The 16,783-nt window shown below is 44.3% G+C and overlaps 1 protein-coding gene across 4 annotated transcripts in view; it reads left to right on the plus strand.

The window, feature by feature from the left end:
- The window catches only part of Pcgf3 (polycomb group ring finger 3), a 43,509-nt gene that overhangs the window by 19,347 nt on the left and 7,379 nt on the right, over nt 1–16,783 (plus strand). For all 4 annotated transcript variants that reach the window (XM_026785076.1, XM_013350930.2, XM_026785077.1 and 1 more), the window contains 2 exons: nt 4,643–4,750; nt 5,804–5,892. In XM_026785076.1, coding sequence (XP_026640877.1) covers nt 4,643–4,750; nt 5,804–5,892 — 197 coding nt within the window. The remainder of the gene's footprint in view (nt 1–4,642; nt 4,751–5,803; nt 5,893–16,783) is intronic.

The following is a 16,783-nucleotide window of genomic DNA, read 5'->3' on the forward strand; positions in this document are numbered from 1 at the left end:
CAGAAGAGGGCACCAGACCCCATTACAGATGGCTGTGAGCCACCATGTGGTTGCTGGGAATTGAACTCAGGACCTCCGGAAGAGCAGGCAATGCTCTTAACCTCTGAGCCATCTCTCCAGCCCCTCATCTGTTCCTTTTATGTATTATTCCTTGTTTTTTGTTCTAGCATTATGCCTGCATCATGTACCCCCAGAGACCACCAGAAGTCCAGGTTCATATGCAAAAGCAGAGAACCTTTATTGCAAGCCCAAGCTTGGGCTCACCATTCCTTCTGACACAGTGATTGGACCAGGGAGAGCATTGCGCTCAGCTGTGGCAGGGTTTTTAAGGAGTAAAGGATGGGGGAGGGGAGGGAAATTCTAGATTCAGATTGGGCAGGAGTGAGGTAACAAGTTTTGTCAAGCAGTGATTGGTACTGGCTTTGCTGCAAGGAAATTGGCAGTCTGTATACAGATTATGTAAGCTATTCTTAATGTTCTGAAGCAGCTGGTACTTGTCTCACTTCTGATTGGTCCCCCCCAGGGTACAGTCTGTGGTTTTTCCTGGTTATTGTAAGGGTGAGGCCTAATCCCAGGATTGTTGGTCCATAGTCTATCATGGCTGCACTAATGTTAAATTAAGCCTCTTAACTAGAGCTTTCAAATGTGCCATTAAATTAGTAATATGAGGGCTCTCCAATTGGGGGGGGGTCGTTTGAGTTTTTGTTGTTTGTTTGATACAGGGTTTCTTTATGTAGCCCTGGTTATCCTGGAATTAGCTCAGTAGACCAAGCTGGCCTTGAACTCACAGAGATCCCTTGCCTCTGCCTCCCGAGTGCACCACCCCTGCTTATCTCGGTTTTTTAATACATCACTAGTGTTATGAACTTACCTCTTAGAAAAGCCTTCATTGTGTCCCATAAATTTTCATTCAATTCTAAAATGTTTTTATTTCTGCTGGGTAGTGGTGGCGCACGCCTTTAATCCCAGCACTCAGGAGGCAGAGACTGGAGGATCTCTGTGAGTTAGAGGTCAGCCTGGTTACAAAGTGAGTTCCAAGACAGACTCAAATCACATAGAGTAGTTTTGGTCTCCAAAAACCAAAAAAAAAAAAAAAAGTTTTTAATTTCTATCTTGTCTCATTTTTCCTTCAGTAGTGAGTTGTTCAGTTTCCATGAGTTTACACACTTTCTGTTGTTGATACCCAGCTGTGGTCTGTGGTGGGCTGATGGGATGCAGAGTGTTTTCTTGTATCTGTTGAGACTTGCTTGTGTCCAAGTGTATTTTCAATTTTAGAGCTACTGAGAAGCCACGTTCCTTTTGTGTTTGGGTGAAATGTTCTATAATTATCTGTTAGATCTATTTAGTTTATGAGACTAGTTAGCGCCAGCACTTCTCTGTTTAATTTTTGTGTGGATGACCTGTCTGTTGGTGAGTGGGGTACTGAAGTCACTCACTCTCACTGTGTGAGGGTCAATATGTGATCTTAACTGGGACTAGCAGACATACCTCATTCAAGTCAACTCAGTGGCAGAGTGTTTTTATTGGGAATAGTTGTAGAGTCTCAGATGCCATTCTGCTTCTAAATTCCAAGAGAATACTGTGCTTTGCTTTGCTTTGAGTATGTGGGCATCACATGATTTACAGTCGATCTTCTCCATAACTCCACCATGGCGCATCTCCTTGCATCTCCCTGCCACATGCACCATTTGCAGTAGCTGCATAAGATTCCTTGGGGTAAGTGACCTTACTCTGGTCCCATGAGGCACCTGTTGGATTTACTTTGCTGGTTGATTCTTAACAGTGCTGAAATAGTCACAGCCTCTGTAGGGATGCTGTTGAGCAGAGGAGATAGCATGAACCTTAGAACAAATGTAACTGGCTCAGCTCCAGTGTTGCTAATGCGGCTCTTAAATTGTGTGTGATTCTCCAGTGTTACAAATAAAACTTCCTTACAGGTTGACTTGCTCACCTTTTAGATAGATTACTAACAGAATTTTTTGTGTTGTTGACTAAATTTTAATGAATTATATATAGCCAGAAATTTCCAATTTCTGTATCTGTTTGTTTGTTTTGGTTTGTTTGTATGTAGGGTCTAACTAGCTCTAGCTGGCCTTGAACTCACTGGGATTAATGGGTTGTGTTTCTGTATCTGTACATACCTGACATTGGCCATATTACACTTTTTGTTTGTTTGTTTCTATGACAAACACCCTAGAGTTTTGTCCTGTTGTTTTAGGGTTTTAAGTCTATGGTCATCTGGTTCTGTTAGTTGTGGGCCATGGTAAAAGGGAATGGCAGAACAAAGTTGCTTACCTTATGGTGGCTAGGAAACAGAGGAGCAGACAGATAATAAGAGCCTGCCCAGGGGCCTACTTCCTACACCTCTCAGTAATGCAGTCGGGTTACCCACTGGAGGGGTTAGTGCTCTCCTTATCAGTCACCCCCCCCCCCAAGAGCCCCAGAGTTGGCAACTTTAAAAAAAGACATTTCAGTGTCAGACCACACGGGGGGTATTATTATTTTTATCCTTTTTTATTATGATAGGTGAGAAAAATAAGGAAATAGGCAGTAAACGGGGTGATAGATGCTGAGTTATTTCTGTCTTTGGTGACTTCCTTATCATTGATCTCTGGGCCTTTGGTATTAAGGTCACAACTCTTTGTGAGGCTACTTTGGGTGACTTCTCTTTGTCAAAACTGTTCCATGCTCTGGTTTCAGGGCTGCCTTTCATACAGTTGTAATGGGAACCCCTCTTCATTTGTTTATTTTATGTATATACGTGTACATGTGGCGATGCATGTGTTCCCTGATGTATGTGCTATGATTGGATACAGAAGTTAGGGGACAACTTGTAGTGGTTAGTTCTCTCTTCCACGGTGTGGGTCACAGTTCAGACTCAGATTCTCAGCCTTGGTGACAGGCGTCCTTAACCACTGAACCATCTCTGATCCTTCCCTCCGCTCTAAAATGGTTCCTTTTCTGGCCAGGTACACAGTTTATACATCTTCATATGTGTACAGTCAGGTTTGGCAAAGCATCTGTTCAGGCTGGACATGTCCAGAACATATTCTGGGCTCCCTAGGGGTTCCATGTCTACAGGGAAAGCAAATATGCAGATGAAAAGTTTAATAAGGCCAGGCATGATACTGTAGTGATATTTGTATTTTTAATAAATAAAGCTTGCCTGAAGTTCAGAGAGTAAAACAGCTGCACTGATCAGCCTACAAACAACATGCTTTTAACCTCAGCATTCAGGAGGCAAAAATAGGCTAATCTCTGTGACTTAGAGGCTAGCCTAGTTTACACAATGAGTTCCAGGCCAGCCAGTGCTACCTAATGAGACCCTGTCTTAAAAAATAAACAAGTAAAAATTTTTAAAGTTTATTTAAGAAAGCATTTCTTGCAGGGCGGTGGTGGTGCATGCCTTTAATCCCAGCACTCGGGAGGCAGAGGCAGATGGATCTCTGTGAGTTTGAGGCCAGCCTAGTTCTAAGACAGGCCTCAAAGCTACAGAGAAATCCTGTCTCAGAAAACCAAAAAAAAAAAAAAAGAAAAAGAAAAGAAAGCATTTCTTGGTTGACTACATATAAAATCTTTTACTGAGTTACTTGGAGATTTTTGGTTTGAACAAATCATTTTAAGTTTCCTTTGTGTTCTGAGTAGTGGCCAGGATCTGATGCATGTCATTTGAGTTTGAATTTTAGTATCATGGATGGAACTTTTGCTGAAAGTCAGAAGCAGATTTTGTCTCTTGTAATTGATAATTTCCTCTAGCTAATGGAGCTTGTATGCTGACCATTTAAGGACAGACCATGCTGCTTTCTTGGATAGTAATCCCGAAAAACACAGTAATCTGAAACGCTGGACAGCTTCAGGACTGGATGCTTGTCTTTAAGAATAAACTTTCTCTGTAAGCTGGAGGTTTCTGCTTCCTTTTTTTTCTTACATTTCTTTCATGGCCACTGCTGCCTACAGCCAGTTGGGGGCAGTCTTCACCCAGTACAAGACAGACATGGCCACTGTTGTAATCTTTGATGTGACCAAGGGACCTTGGCACACAAATAAGTCTTCCAGGACAGGGTTGTTCTGGGTCTGTTCTTGTCTTCAGGTGCATCTACTACCCTCAACCCCGGTGAGAGCTCTTCTGCACTTGATGGTAGCCAGATGGTTGTAGATTGTAACCATTGTGGCTATAGGGACAGTGGGAGCACTCAGCAGCTTGTGCTAAAACGGCTTATAGTATATAAGAATGCACTAACAGCCACATTGTTAGTGGTGATGTATGAAGGGTCATCTGAGCCACTTCCTCGGGACCTGTCGCAGTCTGGGGAGTCCCTCAAACTACTTCCATAGGATCTGTCATGCTCCAGGTGACCTAGAGGGCTGAGGAGGATGTGTCGTAGTCCCAGAACAGGATCCCTACATCTCCAGAGCCTGTCTTGCTGCCCCAGTTCTTCCTACCTGTGTCCTGTCTCAGTGTTCTCAGATACCTGCAACATGGGCATTACGGTTCCCATTCCGACCTGTGCTTACTTTCTTATTAGTATCATCCTTCGGACTCATCATCTAATCTGCAAGTTTCTTTGTGTGACATTAGTGAGCAGTTTTACTATTTAAGTCCTTTCCTATTGAACATTAAAATTGTTTCCATTCTTAATAGCGGAAATGAGGAAACAGAGGGAATTCTATCACAAACTGGGCATGGAGGTACCAGGTGACATCAAGGGGGAGGCGTGCTCAGCAAAACAGCACTTAGATCCCCGCAATGGTGAGTAGCTGCTGCATTAGGCCACAATGCAATTCAGAGGCTTTCTCTCACAGAGCACTTTTTCTCAAGGCTTAGGTGGTCTGCCCATTTTCTGATTGTTGTTGAAAAGGATCTTCATCAACCCTGGTAGCTGGACATGTGGGTTAGACTACAAGAGATATAGAAAATACCTAGAGGTCATGTGGAAAAAACGGTAGAAAGTGGATATCCTTAAGATTCTAACTTTGCTTACTTTATGATAAAGAGGTCAAATGCCAATTGGATTTGAGCATAAAGTTAATTGGTGCTTTTAAAGTCTGTATTTAATAAATTATTCAAATCTTGAGTGCTGACACTTTGCTGGCAGGACCACTCAAGACCACCCTGTATGTGCTAAATACCCAGATCCCTGTGGGAGCCAGACTAGGTGTGGGCGGGGGCAGGTTAGTGTGGATGGAAGTGGGAATCTGGTCCCAAGCGTGTGTCCAACAGCAAGGCCCCACGAGCTAGAGGACTTAGAGGACTAAGGTTGCTGTGGTCCTGGAGGCTTGTCTCTGCTTTGCTCACCAATTCTGGTCACTTCTCCATCTTCTGAGTCCCTTAAGACATTAGTCCAAATCCACTGAGCCCCTCAAGACACATAAACCAAAACCTGCCTCACTCAGCTGCAGTCATAGGGCTTCCTACCACAGAGTTGCTTAGTTCCTTAGCTGACATGCAGAATGGTTTTAACTGCTATCACTGGGCTCTTTGTATGTGTGAGTGTCAGCATCATTTTTAATATACTGTGAACTTTTACAAGTATTATAACATTGGATTTATTAATATGGGTTTTGCTCATCCAAAATGTTTGGAGCCAAAAGTGTTTCAGAATTTGGGTTTTGTTTTTTTTTTTTCATTTTGGAAAAGTTGCATATAATATTTTAATTCTGCCTTTTTCTACATACAGCCTGTCATATGGGGTTAAGTCTAGAAGTTTCCACTTACACCTCGAAACGTTTTACATACTAGAACTTTTGAATTTTGGATTAGAGATATTTCAACCTGTACAACATTTTCTATTTGTGCTAAAAGGTGAAACCAAAGCAGACGACAGTTCCAATAAAGAGACAGCAGAAGAGAAGCAGGAGGAGGACAACGATTACCACAGGAGTGACGAGCAGGTGACAATGCCTCCTCTGTGAACCCTGGCATGTGTGCATACTTCAGTGTCTCATGAAACTGTAACAGGATAAAATACCATAGCTTTTTTTTATATTCCTATTTATTTGTTTCAACAATCAAAGCAGTACATGGTGACTGTAGAGCATTTCAGACATACAGAATTCACAATCAGATTGTTTTCTACATCCATGTAAACACTCACTATTAGTGGTGTGGTCCCTTCTCTGCTGTGCCCCCAAGGGAAGCGACCCTTCAGCACGATGAAGGGAAGTGGGCGTGCAATGTTGAGAACTCCCCATGTCTTATTTGCCACATTATCAGCTGAGAAAACCAGACCAAACAAACAAAAACCATATCAAGACAGAAGTGCCACAGAAGCATCTGATAAAACTCCATATCCCTGTCTACAGAACTTCCTAGTTTGTGAGTTCTAACAGTTTTGATGCTTTTGATAAAATAGGATCATTGTCTGACTAAAACGGGAGTAAGGAAATGCCATGGCTGTCAATGTGTTTAGAGGCCCTCTCCCAGGGACAGGGAAACGGATGAGACAGTTAAGAGGAGCAGATGCTGTATTCCTAGGAAATGCTGTCTTACATAAAACCTGAGACAGTCCACTGAAAACAGAACTTAGCTGATTGGATCAGCATGTAATAATCAGTGCATGTTGGGAATAGGCAACAAACCAGTGCACACCACCATCAAGGATTTTTATGTGATTTCCTGGGAAAGAGAGGTTTCCCCAGTCTGACTTTAGACATGTGCCAAAGTCGACAGGAAAGAGCCACTATACGACTTAGTGGGATATGAATGCGCATCAGTAGTCATGAGATTGCTGCACATAGTGGGGTGATCTTGGCTCTATTAGAAGACACAGTAACATAGTAACTGAAACATCGGCTGGAACGGTGGAATCTTTTTTAACATGTCCATTTCTATAGTTAATGATAGTCGGCACCACAGAAATAGGGTGGGTTTGCAGATATGTGGGATAAGTGTTCTTTCCTGTGGTGAGAGGACCACTCTGACAACCCTTGTGTGCACAAGCAATGCAGTCATCTTGGAGGGGCTCCGGTCTCATCTGCTGTGCTGATTCTGAGCACCAGTAGCAGGTGATAGCAGGTTTCATAAGCCCTGCTCTGTAGGCCGTGTGCCCGCCAGCATTTCTGGAGCAATAGTGTTCCTTGCCTGGACTCAGTCCTATGCTTTTGGAAGCCACTAGGTATCTAACCCTAGCCCAAGCCTGGTCATTGCTTGTGTCCTTTTCCTTTTTATACCAAATATACTACTTGTTTAAGTGTTTCTTAAAGCATATATAGGGAGTGAATTTTGTTCTTGTTTTCACAGTGGTCTAGCTTTTGGAGCTAAACTCTGTGTACTTGGTCTCACACAGGCTGCACACTTCCTGGGTGCCATGGGTACAATCCCTGACACTTAAAAGTTGTGCCTTACAACCCTATCTTTTGCAGAGGCATGAAGGTTGTCATCTTGCCTTTCTGGATAAGTGTTCTCATGTGTCCACCTGAACTCCCTGCTTGGCTATAGTACTTACTGCTTCTTTTCATTGATATTTAGAGGATGCTATTTGTGCTGATCTGTGCATGGAGTTCGTGCTCCTCCAGTGTCCAGGTTCTAGTTTACCTTTATGTTGCTATGATAAACAATATGACTGAAAGCAACTTGGGGAGGAAGGGATTTGTTTCACTTTTCACTTAATGGTCCATCATCAAGAGAAGCCAAGATAGGACATCGAGGTAGGAACCTGGAGGCAGGAACTAAATCAGAGACCACAGAGAAACACTCTTACTGACTTCCTTTCTATGACCTGCTTATTTAGTTTTCTTTTATAGCTCAGGACCACCTCCTTCGTGTAGCAGTGTCCACAGTGGGCTGAGCCCTCCTCCATCAGTCATCAGGCAGCAAAATGCCCCACAGACTTCTCACAGCCCATTTTGATGTAGGCAGTTCCTGAGTTGAGGTCCCCTCTCTCTAGATGTGTCAAAAAAACAACCAAGCTGGGTGGTGGTGGTGCACACCTTTAATCCCAGCACTCAGGCAGAGACAGGCAGATCTCTGTGAGTTTGAGGCAGGCCTGGTCTACAGAGCTAGTTTCAGGACAGCTCCAAAGCTACAGAGAAGCCCTGTCTCAAAAAACAAACAAACCAACCAGCGTTAGCTATAACAAATCTACTCTTTGTCTTTGTCAACTTGACATATAAACATATCACTACTAAACCATAACCTTTCCTTTTTCATTTGTCCCAGGATTTTTATGTTAATATGAGAATATAAAATATAGTGCAACTTTAAAGTGATGAAACTTCTTAAACACTGTGGGACTTTAAAGTTCAGGGTCTTGGGACTAGAGAGATGTGTCAGTGAGTCTCTTTAAAAAGTCAAACGTCTTAATTCTAGGTCCCTGTAAAATCAAAGCCGAGTCAAATACATTCTTGTTTCAAAAGGAAAACCATCACAGTTGCTAGGTGATGGTGGCATATGCCATTAATCCCAGGACTTGGGAGACAGAGGCAGACCAGTCGAGACTGGCCTGGTCTACAGAATGAGCTAGGGCTATGCAGAGAAACACTGTCTGGAAAAAAAAGAAAAGGAAAGGGAAAAAAAAATATCAAAAAACAATCACAGTTAAGGAAAACCAAAGTCCAGTAGTGTAGCTCCAAAAATCTTGTGGCTCAGTGTCTGACATCTTGGTTCTTGTGGGTTCCAGAGGGCTTGGGCAGCTCCCTTCTTTGCCTCTGTCATGCCTAGAACGCACAGCTCGTCTCAGATTAGGTTCAGGTCAACTCCCTTCCACATTTGCCTCTGTCTGTGATGGTCTCCTCACTGCCCTAGTATCTGCAGCTCGTCAGTAGCTCTCCTGCCTCTCATCAGGGAGACTCCAGTCCCACATGGCACTAAGCCTCAGGTCCTCATGACTCTTTCAGTCTCGGGGTTTTCACTGCAACGGAGGCTGCGCCTTCATTAACGCGCCCCTCACACATTGGTCCCCCCACTGGACCATAGTTTCTGTGTGTGATCCTGAGGGAATACTTGGACGATCTCACCTCCATGATGCTGGTCTCTTACTAAGCACAACTGATATTTTTAGCCCCAGCTAACGATCATCAACTGTCACTTCAGAGGTTCTGGTCTCCAGTTAATCAACAGTTGTTCTCCAGCTCCAGCTCACCAGAAGTTACAAATTCTTAATGAAAAATATCATTTAACAGACATGGTAGCTCACACCTTTAGTCCCGGCACTCAGGAGGCAGAGGCAGGTGGGTCTCTGAGTTTGCAGCTAACCTAGTCACCCTCTCCTTCCCTCTCTCCCTCCCTCCCTGGTGGAGTCTGAGTTACTCTGAAACTTCACTAGCCAGTCCTTCACTGTCTGTGTTTCTGTCCAATTGTCTTGAACAATTAACTCATGAAGCCCAGAGCACTCAATGAGTTTTCCAGCCCAAAGCTCCAAATTTTCTTCCTTCATCCTGTAAAACAGTCTAAGACATTAAAGCCAGGGTCAGGTCCATCACAGTATCAGTTACTGGTACCAGTTTCTCTCTTAGTTTACTCTCAGTTTCTGTGATAAAACACTGGCCAAAAGTAGTTTGAGAAGGCAAGAATATATTGACTTCCAGGTTATTTTTTTTAAAATATTTATTTATTATGTATACAATATTCTGTCTGTGTGTAGGTCTACAGGCCAGAAGAGGGCACCAGACTTCATTCCAGATGGTTGTGAGCCACCATGTGGTTGCTGGGAATTGAACTCAGGACCTTTGGAAGAGCAGGCAATGCTCTTAACCACTGAGCCATCTCTCCAGCCCAGGTTACAAGTCCGCCATGGAGTTCAGCCAAAGCGGGAGCTGAAGCCGAGACCTTAGAGGAGCACTGCGTGGTGCCTTCCTTTCCTTGGTTTGCTCACCTAGCCTTACACAACACAGTACAGTCCAGAGGTCCCCCCCCCCCATAGACTGGGCCCGCCTCTATCAAATAAGGTACAGGAAATTTCCTGCAGATGTGCCCACGGAGCAGACGAAGGAGGTACTTCCTGAGTTGGGTATGTCAGGTTGACAGTCCAGTTGTGCAGAGAGCCCAGCGGAACGACTCTTTAGTACTGATGTGGCTGTCCTCACCTGCAGCCCCGTCTTCTCGCCTCCTAACCCTAACCTTAAGCTGTAACACCTTCATAACTGTCACTCTGCCTATTCCTCAGTTTCCTTGCCTGTGAGATGGTTGGTGCTTATAGTATCTTCCCAAGGCATCTGTGCGGTACAGTTGAAGCGTGTGATACACAATAAAGCACCAAACCAGCTAAGGAGAAATTGGTGTTGGCTTTACACTTATTGTCTCTTATTAGTGTGTTCTAACAGGTGTTTGTCTTGGGGAGCACAGGCTGTGGCCCACATTCTTGGTGAGTGTGCTGTGCTGTTTCTCTGCTTTAGTTTCTGACTTTTCAGGCTTTGATATGGCCACTTCCCTTGTTTTCTCTCTAGACGTTTCTGTGTCCTGATGCTTTAGGTATGCATGTAATGTAGAATTTTGTGTTGCATTTTTAAACACATCTTGAAGATCCTGTTTTACATTTATTTCCATTGGAGTAGCTATCTTCTTCTTCCCTTTCCTATTGACCCATCCTCAGGTTGTTTCTTCTTTCTCACCCATAATCTGGAAATACTGTTTTTCATGGTACTCTTAAATATTTGAACATGCTTAAGTTTACATTTTTAAGTGATCTAATGCTTTGTTTCAGGAGATTTTTTTATGAATCAGAGTTGGGATTAAAGGCATGCGCCACCACCAGCCAGTGAAGTTTTTTTGTTTGTTTGGTTTTTAAGATTTATTTACTATATATACAGTGTTCTGCCTGTGTATATGCCTGCACGCTGGAAGAGGGCACCAGACCTCATTACAGGTGGATGAACCACCGTGTGGGTGCTGGGAACTGAACTCAGACCTCTGGGAAAGCAGCCAGTGCTCTTAACCTCTGAGCCACCTCTGCAGCCCAAAGAATAAAGTTTCTTAAAAAAACAAAACTTAACCAAACCAAAATAAAGTTGGTATGGTTTAGGGGAGATTGTTTGTGACAGGGTTTCACTAAACCATTCTTGCCTTGAGCTCACTATTTAACCAAGGATGATCTTGAACTTCTGATCTTCTCACTCCTTAAATGCTAAGAACACAGCTGTGCACAGTCTGCACCCAGGTACAGTGCAGGGATCAAACCTGAGCTTTATCAAGCAAGCACGTAACCAAGCTGCATCCCCAGAATTCTTCCCTAATAGTAAAACATGGATGCAAAACTAAAAGTTGTGTAGATTTAGTTAAGTGTCATGTTTTTGTGGAGTTTGGTGTTAGTTTTGTTTGTGATGCTAGGGTAGGACATCCTAGGCAAGTGCTTGACTGCTGGGTTACATCTCCAACCCTCTTTATTCTTTCTTCTTTTCATTCTGTGACAAGGTCTCAAGTTGCTCAGGATACTCTTACCTCAGCCTCTTGATTAGCTGAGATTAGAGGCTTGTGCCTCTGGTCTTTTGGTGTTCGTTTTATTTTCCCACAATATTGAATTTATCTTCAGTCTTTCTCTTTTGTGTGTTCTGTTTATATGCCATTTCAGACCAAGTGTGTCGATAGTAAACATTTTGAGTTTTTGTGTGCTGCTGTATTTATTACTGTCACCTCTCATTTGAATAATTTAGTAAACTTAGAATTCTAAATTCACGATAATTTTATCGCTTACCACTAGGCTGTCTTACATCTTTCAACTGGACTTTGTGCCTTAAGCATTAAATATTAAGACAGAAAATGGACGAGGCATGGTGGCATATGCCTTTAATTGCAGCACTTGGTGGGCGGGAGCATATAGGCAGGCAGACCTGTGAGTTCCTGATCAGCCTGGTTGTACATAGTTTCCAGACCTGTCAGAGCTACATAGTGAGACTATCTCAAGAAGGAAGAAAAGAGAGGGGAAAGAAAAATGGAAAACTAATAGAGCTAAGGAAATAGTTCAACGGTAGAACTCTTGCCTGGTATGCACAAGGCCCTAAGTTTGACGTCCTCTTCCCGACCCAGGACCAGAAAGGAAGGAACGACAATGAGAGAAACCAGTAAAAGGACAGGCCGCCCAGCCCTATGTGATGTCCCTAGTCTCTCCCTTCTCGAGTTCCCTGCTAGCTTAGGCAGGAACATCTACTGGCATTCGATGGCAGGAAGGTCTTGTCCTCTCTGCGGCCACCGCTGGGTGACCACTCTGGCTTGACTCCAGCTCTTGCATTTGGTCAGTCGGGGAGTTGGATGGGGCCTGCTCATGGTGCCCCCCCCCCTCTCTGAATAGAGACTGCCCCTGTTTGTTACCTGTCTTCACTGCTAAATAACCCCAGGAACAGGCTTGTGGGCAGTGAATGATTTATAAGACCTTTCTGGGGAGAGAGGTTTAGTGGACGCTGAAAAGTACAAAAAGCATAGGTCAGTCCAGGAATGGGGGCTCAAATCTCTAATTCTTCTGCTTAGGATGCAGACGCAGGTGGATCTTTTGAATTCAGTACCAGCCTTGTCTACACACAGAGTTCCAGGCTATGCATAGCTTACACAGTGAGACACTGTCTCACAACATAAAAAGTAGGTTAAGTTTCTGTACTCAAAATCATGTTTTCTGAAGAATTGACAAGACTTTTATTTATTTTCCCATTTCCTGGGGCAAGGGGTTGAAGAGGTTCTGTGGTGGGCACCCCATCTATCTACAGTTGATCAGGCTCCCCATCTATCTACAGTGATCAGGCTCCCCATCTATCTACAGTGATCAGGCTCCCCATCTATCTACAGTGATCAGGCTCCCCATCTATCTACAGTGATCAGGCTCCCACCCAGTCAGTCTTACTCGGATTTGGGAGTTCCCAGCTCTCTGGGTATCTGCCTCTGCCTCATAGTGGTTGTTGCTGCTCCACACAGGGAACCTCATTCTTTCTGCTCTTCATTTCCTCTTCCTCTCAGCTTTGCCCCAAGTTGAGTCTTTCCTAGCTCCCTTTTTTCTTTCTCTTGCCGTTGTTCACAGTGAAAAGGCCATCTGGGCAGAACCATCAGCTGTGTTGCATTTTTCTCTGTAGATAAGACATGTGTTGCTACAGGTCTCTTCCTGAGGCCTGGTTACTTCTTTTGGGACAGCCTGAGTAGCAGGTGGTTGTTGAGTGGGCGGGTGGCTCCAGTCACGTGTGTGTGTGTGTGTGTGTGTGTGTGTGTCTGTCTGTCTGTCTGTCTGTCTGTCTGTCTCTCCCTCTCTCACTTATTTCCTCAGGAGATGCCTTCTGCAAGAGATTCTCACACCCAGAAACCCCACAGTGATCAAGGGGCACCTGCTAGCACAGGGGTAGGAATGTGAGTCTTATTTCCATAAAGGCCACTCCTTAGCTCCCTAATCTCTACTATGATGGGGCTTTGTTTTGTTGTTTTGAACAGCCATTCTGGGCTCTGGGGGTCCCCAACTGACATTGATCCCTGCACAAACTGTCCTCCTCATGGGGCTCAGGAAGATAGGCTGTCACCCCCTGCAAGAACACCTAGGAGCACCAGGTCCTTCCTGTGCCCCCTCCACTCCCTGTGTATCAATCTCATCTACCTCAGTTCAGTCTCTTCTCACTCTGAATTATTCTTGAATTTCTACTTAGACCTTCCCAGAGGACAGCCATGGCATGCACTGACCCTTGGGGAAGCAGCTTTCTTTCTGCCTTTGAGTTTCTTGCGGCTGATGTAAAATCCAGATCAGATGCTACTTGGCAAGAGGGGAAGGCGACAGAGAATGTGGAACAAGTTCAGGGGGTAGTGGGGAGGCAGGAAGTAAAAGCCTGTGGCCTGGTTCTCTGAACAGTCTCTGATGCAGAAAGGGAATTCCTGTGCTACCTACAACAGAGCATGCCCTTCACCGTAGGGTCTCAGCGTCCCCCACATACACCTGAGGGTTTCCTGACCACACCTGAGTCCTCTAGCCAGCGCTAAGCACGGGCCTACAGACCTCACAAGATGCAGACTCTGACGAGAACACACGATAGCCCACAGCTTGCAACCATTTAGCTAAGCAGGTGTCAAGTGGGGCCACTGTAGTCCCTTCACAAAGTTCACCAGGTGCTTCCTTTTTAAAAAATTCCTCTCTTATATATTACATCCCAACCACAGTGTCCCCTTCCTCCTCTCTTCCTGTGGTTGTTTGAAAGAAAACGACCCCAAAAGGAGTGCCACTCTTAGTAGGCATTTCTTGTTGGAGGAAGTGTGTCATGGTGGGTGCAGACTTTGAGGTCTCACATGCTCAAGCCATGTCCAGTGAGACAGACTACTTCTGCTGCCTGTGAGTTAAGATGTAGAACTCTCAGCTCCTTCTCTAGCACCATGTTGCCTGCATGCTGCCTTGCTTTCTGTCTCAATAGTAAACCTCTCAACTGTAACCGAGCCACCACAATTAAATGTTTTTCTTTAGAAGACTTGCCTTGGTCACGGTGTCTCTTCACCAGGAATAGAAAACCTAAGACACTTCCCAGCCCCTCCCCCCATCTTTCCTCTCCCCCAGATCCACTCCTCCGTTTCCCTTCAGAAAACAGCGGGTCTCCCAGGGATACCAACCAAACATGGCATCATCTCAAGTTACAATAAGTTAGGCCCATTCTCTCATATTGTGAGATATGATCATGTGAGATATGAGGTGTGAGGCTGGATCCCCAGGAGGAGGAAAAGGGCCCCAAAGCAGGCAAAAGTCAGAGACATCCCTGCTTCCCTGTTAGGAGTCCCACACCAAGCTACACAGCCATAACAACCATATGATCCATACACGCTCCCTGATCGTTGGCTCAGTCTCTGAGCCCTTATGAGCCCCGATTAGTTGATTCTGTGGACTGTGTTTTGCTTTGTTTTGTTTTGTGGTGTCCTTGATGTTCATATGATTCCCCTTCACTTCTTTCACAGGGCTCCTTGAGCTCCATCTGATGTTTGGCTGCGGGTCTCTGCATCTGCTCTAATCAGATGGTGCATATAAATTTATAAATGTGGGGCTGGAGAGATGGCTCAGTGGTTAAGAGCTCTGCTTGTTCTTCCGAAGGTCCTAAGTTCAATTCCCAGCAACTACAGGGTGGCTCACAGCCATCTGTAGTGAGATCTGGTGCCCTCTTCTGGCCTGCAGGCATACATGCAGACAGAATACTGAGAATACTGCTAAATAAATAAATGAATGAATGAATGAATGAATGAATGAATAAATAAATGAATAAATAAATGTATGTTAACATCCCTTAGGGAATGTTTTCTTAGGGACATTGTTTCTCTTAAAGTCTGCCTTTATTAATCTAAGATAGATTTCTTTTGGTTAATAATCTGGTATTTCAGTTTATTAAATATCTTCCTCTAATATCTAATATTGACTAGATTTTATTTAATCAAACCCGAATTTTTCTCTTTTTTTTAAAAGATTAATTATATGTGTGTGTGTGTGTGTGTGTGTGTGTGTGTGTGTTGCTTAATATGTTCATGCGCCCTGCTTGTGCTTGGTGCCTGGAGAGTCCTTGGAACAGGGTACAAGACAGTTATAAACTGTCGTGTAATGTGAGGAGCCAAACCTGAGTCTTCTGCAAAAGCAGCAAGTGCTCTTAATCACTGAGCCATCTCTCCAGTCCCTAGAAAATTTAGATGACAAGTTAGTCAAATTTCCCTTGGCCACTGATACATCTGAGCTGATTTCTGCTTTAACTTACCATAGTTATTTATTTTTCTTGTTTCTTCCCTTTTTGGCACTAGGTAGGGTTGATGGCAGAGAATTATGTTTTCTTTAATCTTTTTTTCGTGTCTATGTTTTTGTAAGTTAACAGTTCTGTCTTAAAAGCCAGGCGGTGGTGGTGCATGCCTTTAATCTCAGCACTCGGGAGATGGAGCAGGGGGATCTCTGTGAGTTCGAGGCCAGCCTGGTTTACAAAGGCTAGCTCCAGACAGACCCCAAAGTTACAGAGAAACCCTTGGGGAGGGGGGGGAGTTCTGTCTTGCTTTACTGGTTACAAATTGCTTAAATGACTATGTACATTTTTAAAAGCCATGGCTGGTATAAGTCAGCACCTTGGCCCTAAGATTCCTCTTGGTCTTCTTCCTGTATGTCTTCCTGAACCAGTCTTTTCCATAGTTGTTTGAAAGGAGCTCCTTTTCATTCTTGCTCTATAGTGTGATTTAATAATAATCTGTTTTCTGATCACTTGACTAGTGCCAACTTCCTCTCATTTTGGTTTAGTTTGTTTTGTCGTTGTTGTTGTTGCTGTCATTGTTGTTTTTGTCGTTTTGTTTTTTTGATGGCTTCATATAGAGCATGCTGGCTGGGGGGGTCTTCATATAGAGCATGCTGGTGAGGGTAGGGGTGGGGTGGAGAGCTCCCTTCACAAGGAGCGTGCTGGCCTGGGGGGGGGACTTGACCTTGAACTCCTGACCCACTTACCTCTTCCCCAAGTACTGGGATGAGCAGATGTGTCTTAGCAACGCTGTACCTCAGTCTGTGGCATTTATTTTTATCTTTTAATAAGGTATTTCGTGAAATTTGTTTTGCTTTTTGAGACAGGTTTCTCTTTGTAGTCCTGACTGTCCTGGAACTCACTCTGTAGACCAGGCTGGCCTTGAGCTCATAGAGATTCTCCTGCCTCTGCCTCCCGAGTGCTGGGATTAAAGGCATGTGACACAACCGCCTGGCCTTCTTTTGAGACAGGTTTCTCTTTGTAGTCCTGACTGTCCTGGAACTCACTCTGTAGACCAGGCTGGCCTTGAGCTCACAGAGATTCTCCTGCCTCTGCCTCCCGAGTGCTGGGATTAAAGGCATGTGACACAACCGCCTGGCCTTCTTTTTAGTGTGTGTGTGTGTGTGTGTGTGTGTGTGTGTGTGTGTGT

Source organism: Microtus ochrogaster, linkage group LG1 (genome assembly GCF_000317375.1).
Source record: "Microtus ochrogaster isolate Prairie Vole_2 linkage group LG1, MicOch1.0, whole genome shotgun sequence".
NCBI classification, from domain to species: domain Eukaryota; kingdom Metazoa; phylum Chordata; class Mammalia; order Rodentia; family Cricetidae; genus Microtus; species Microtus ochrogaster.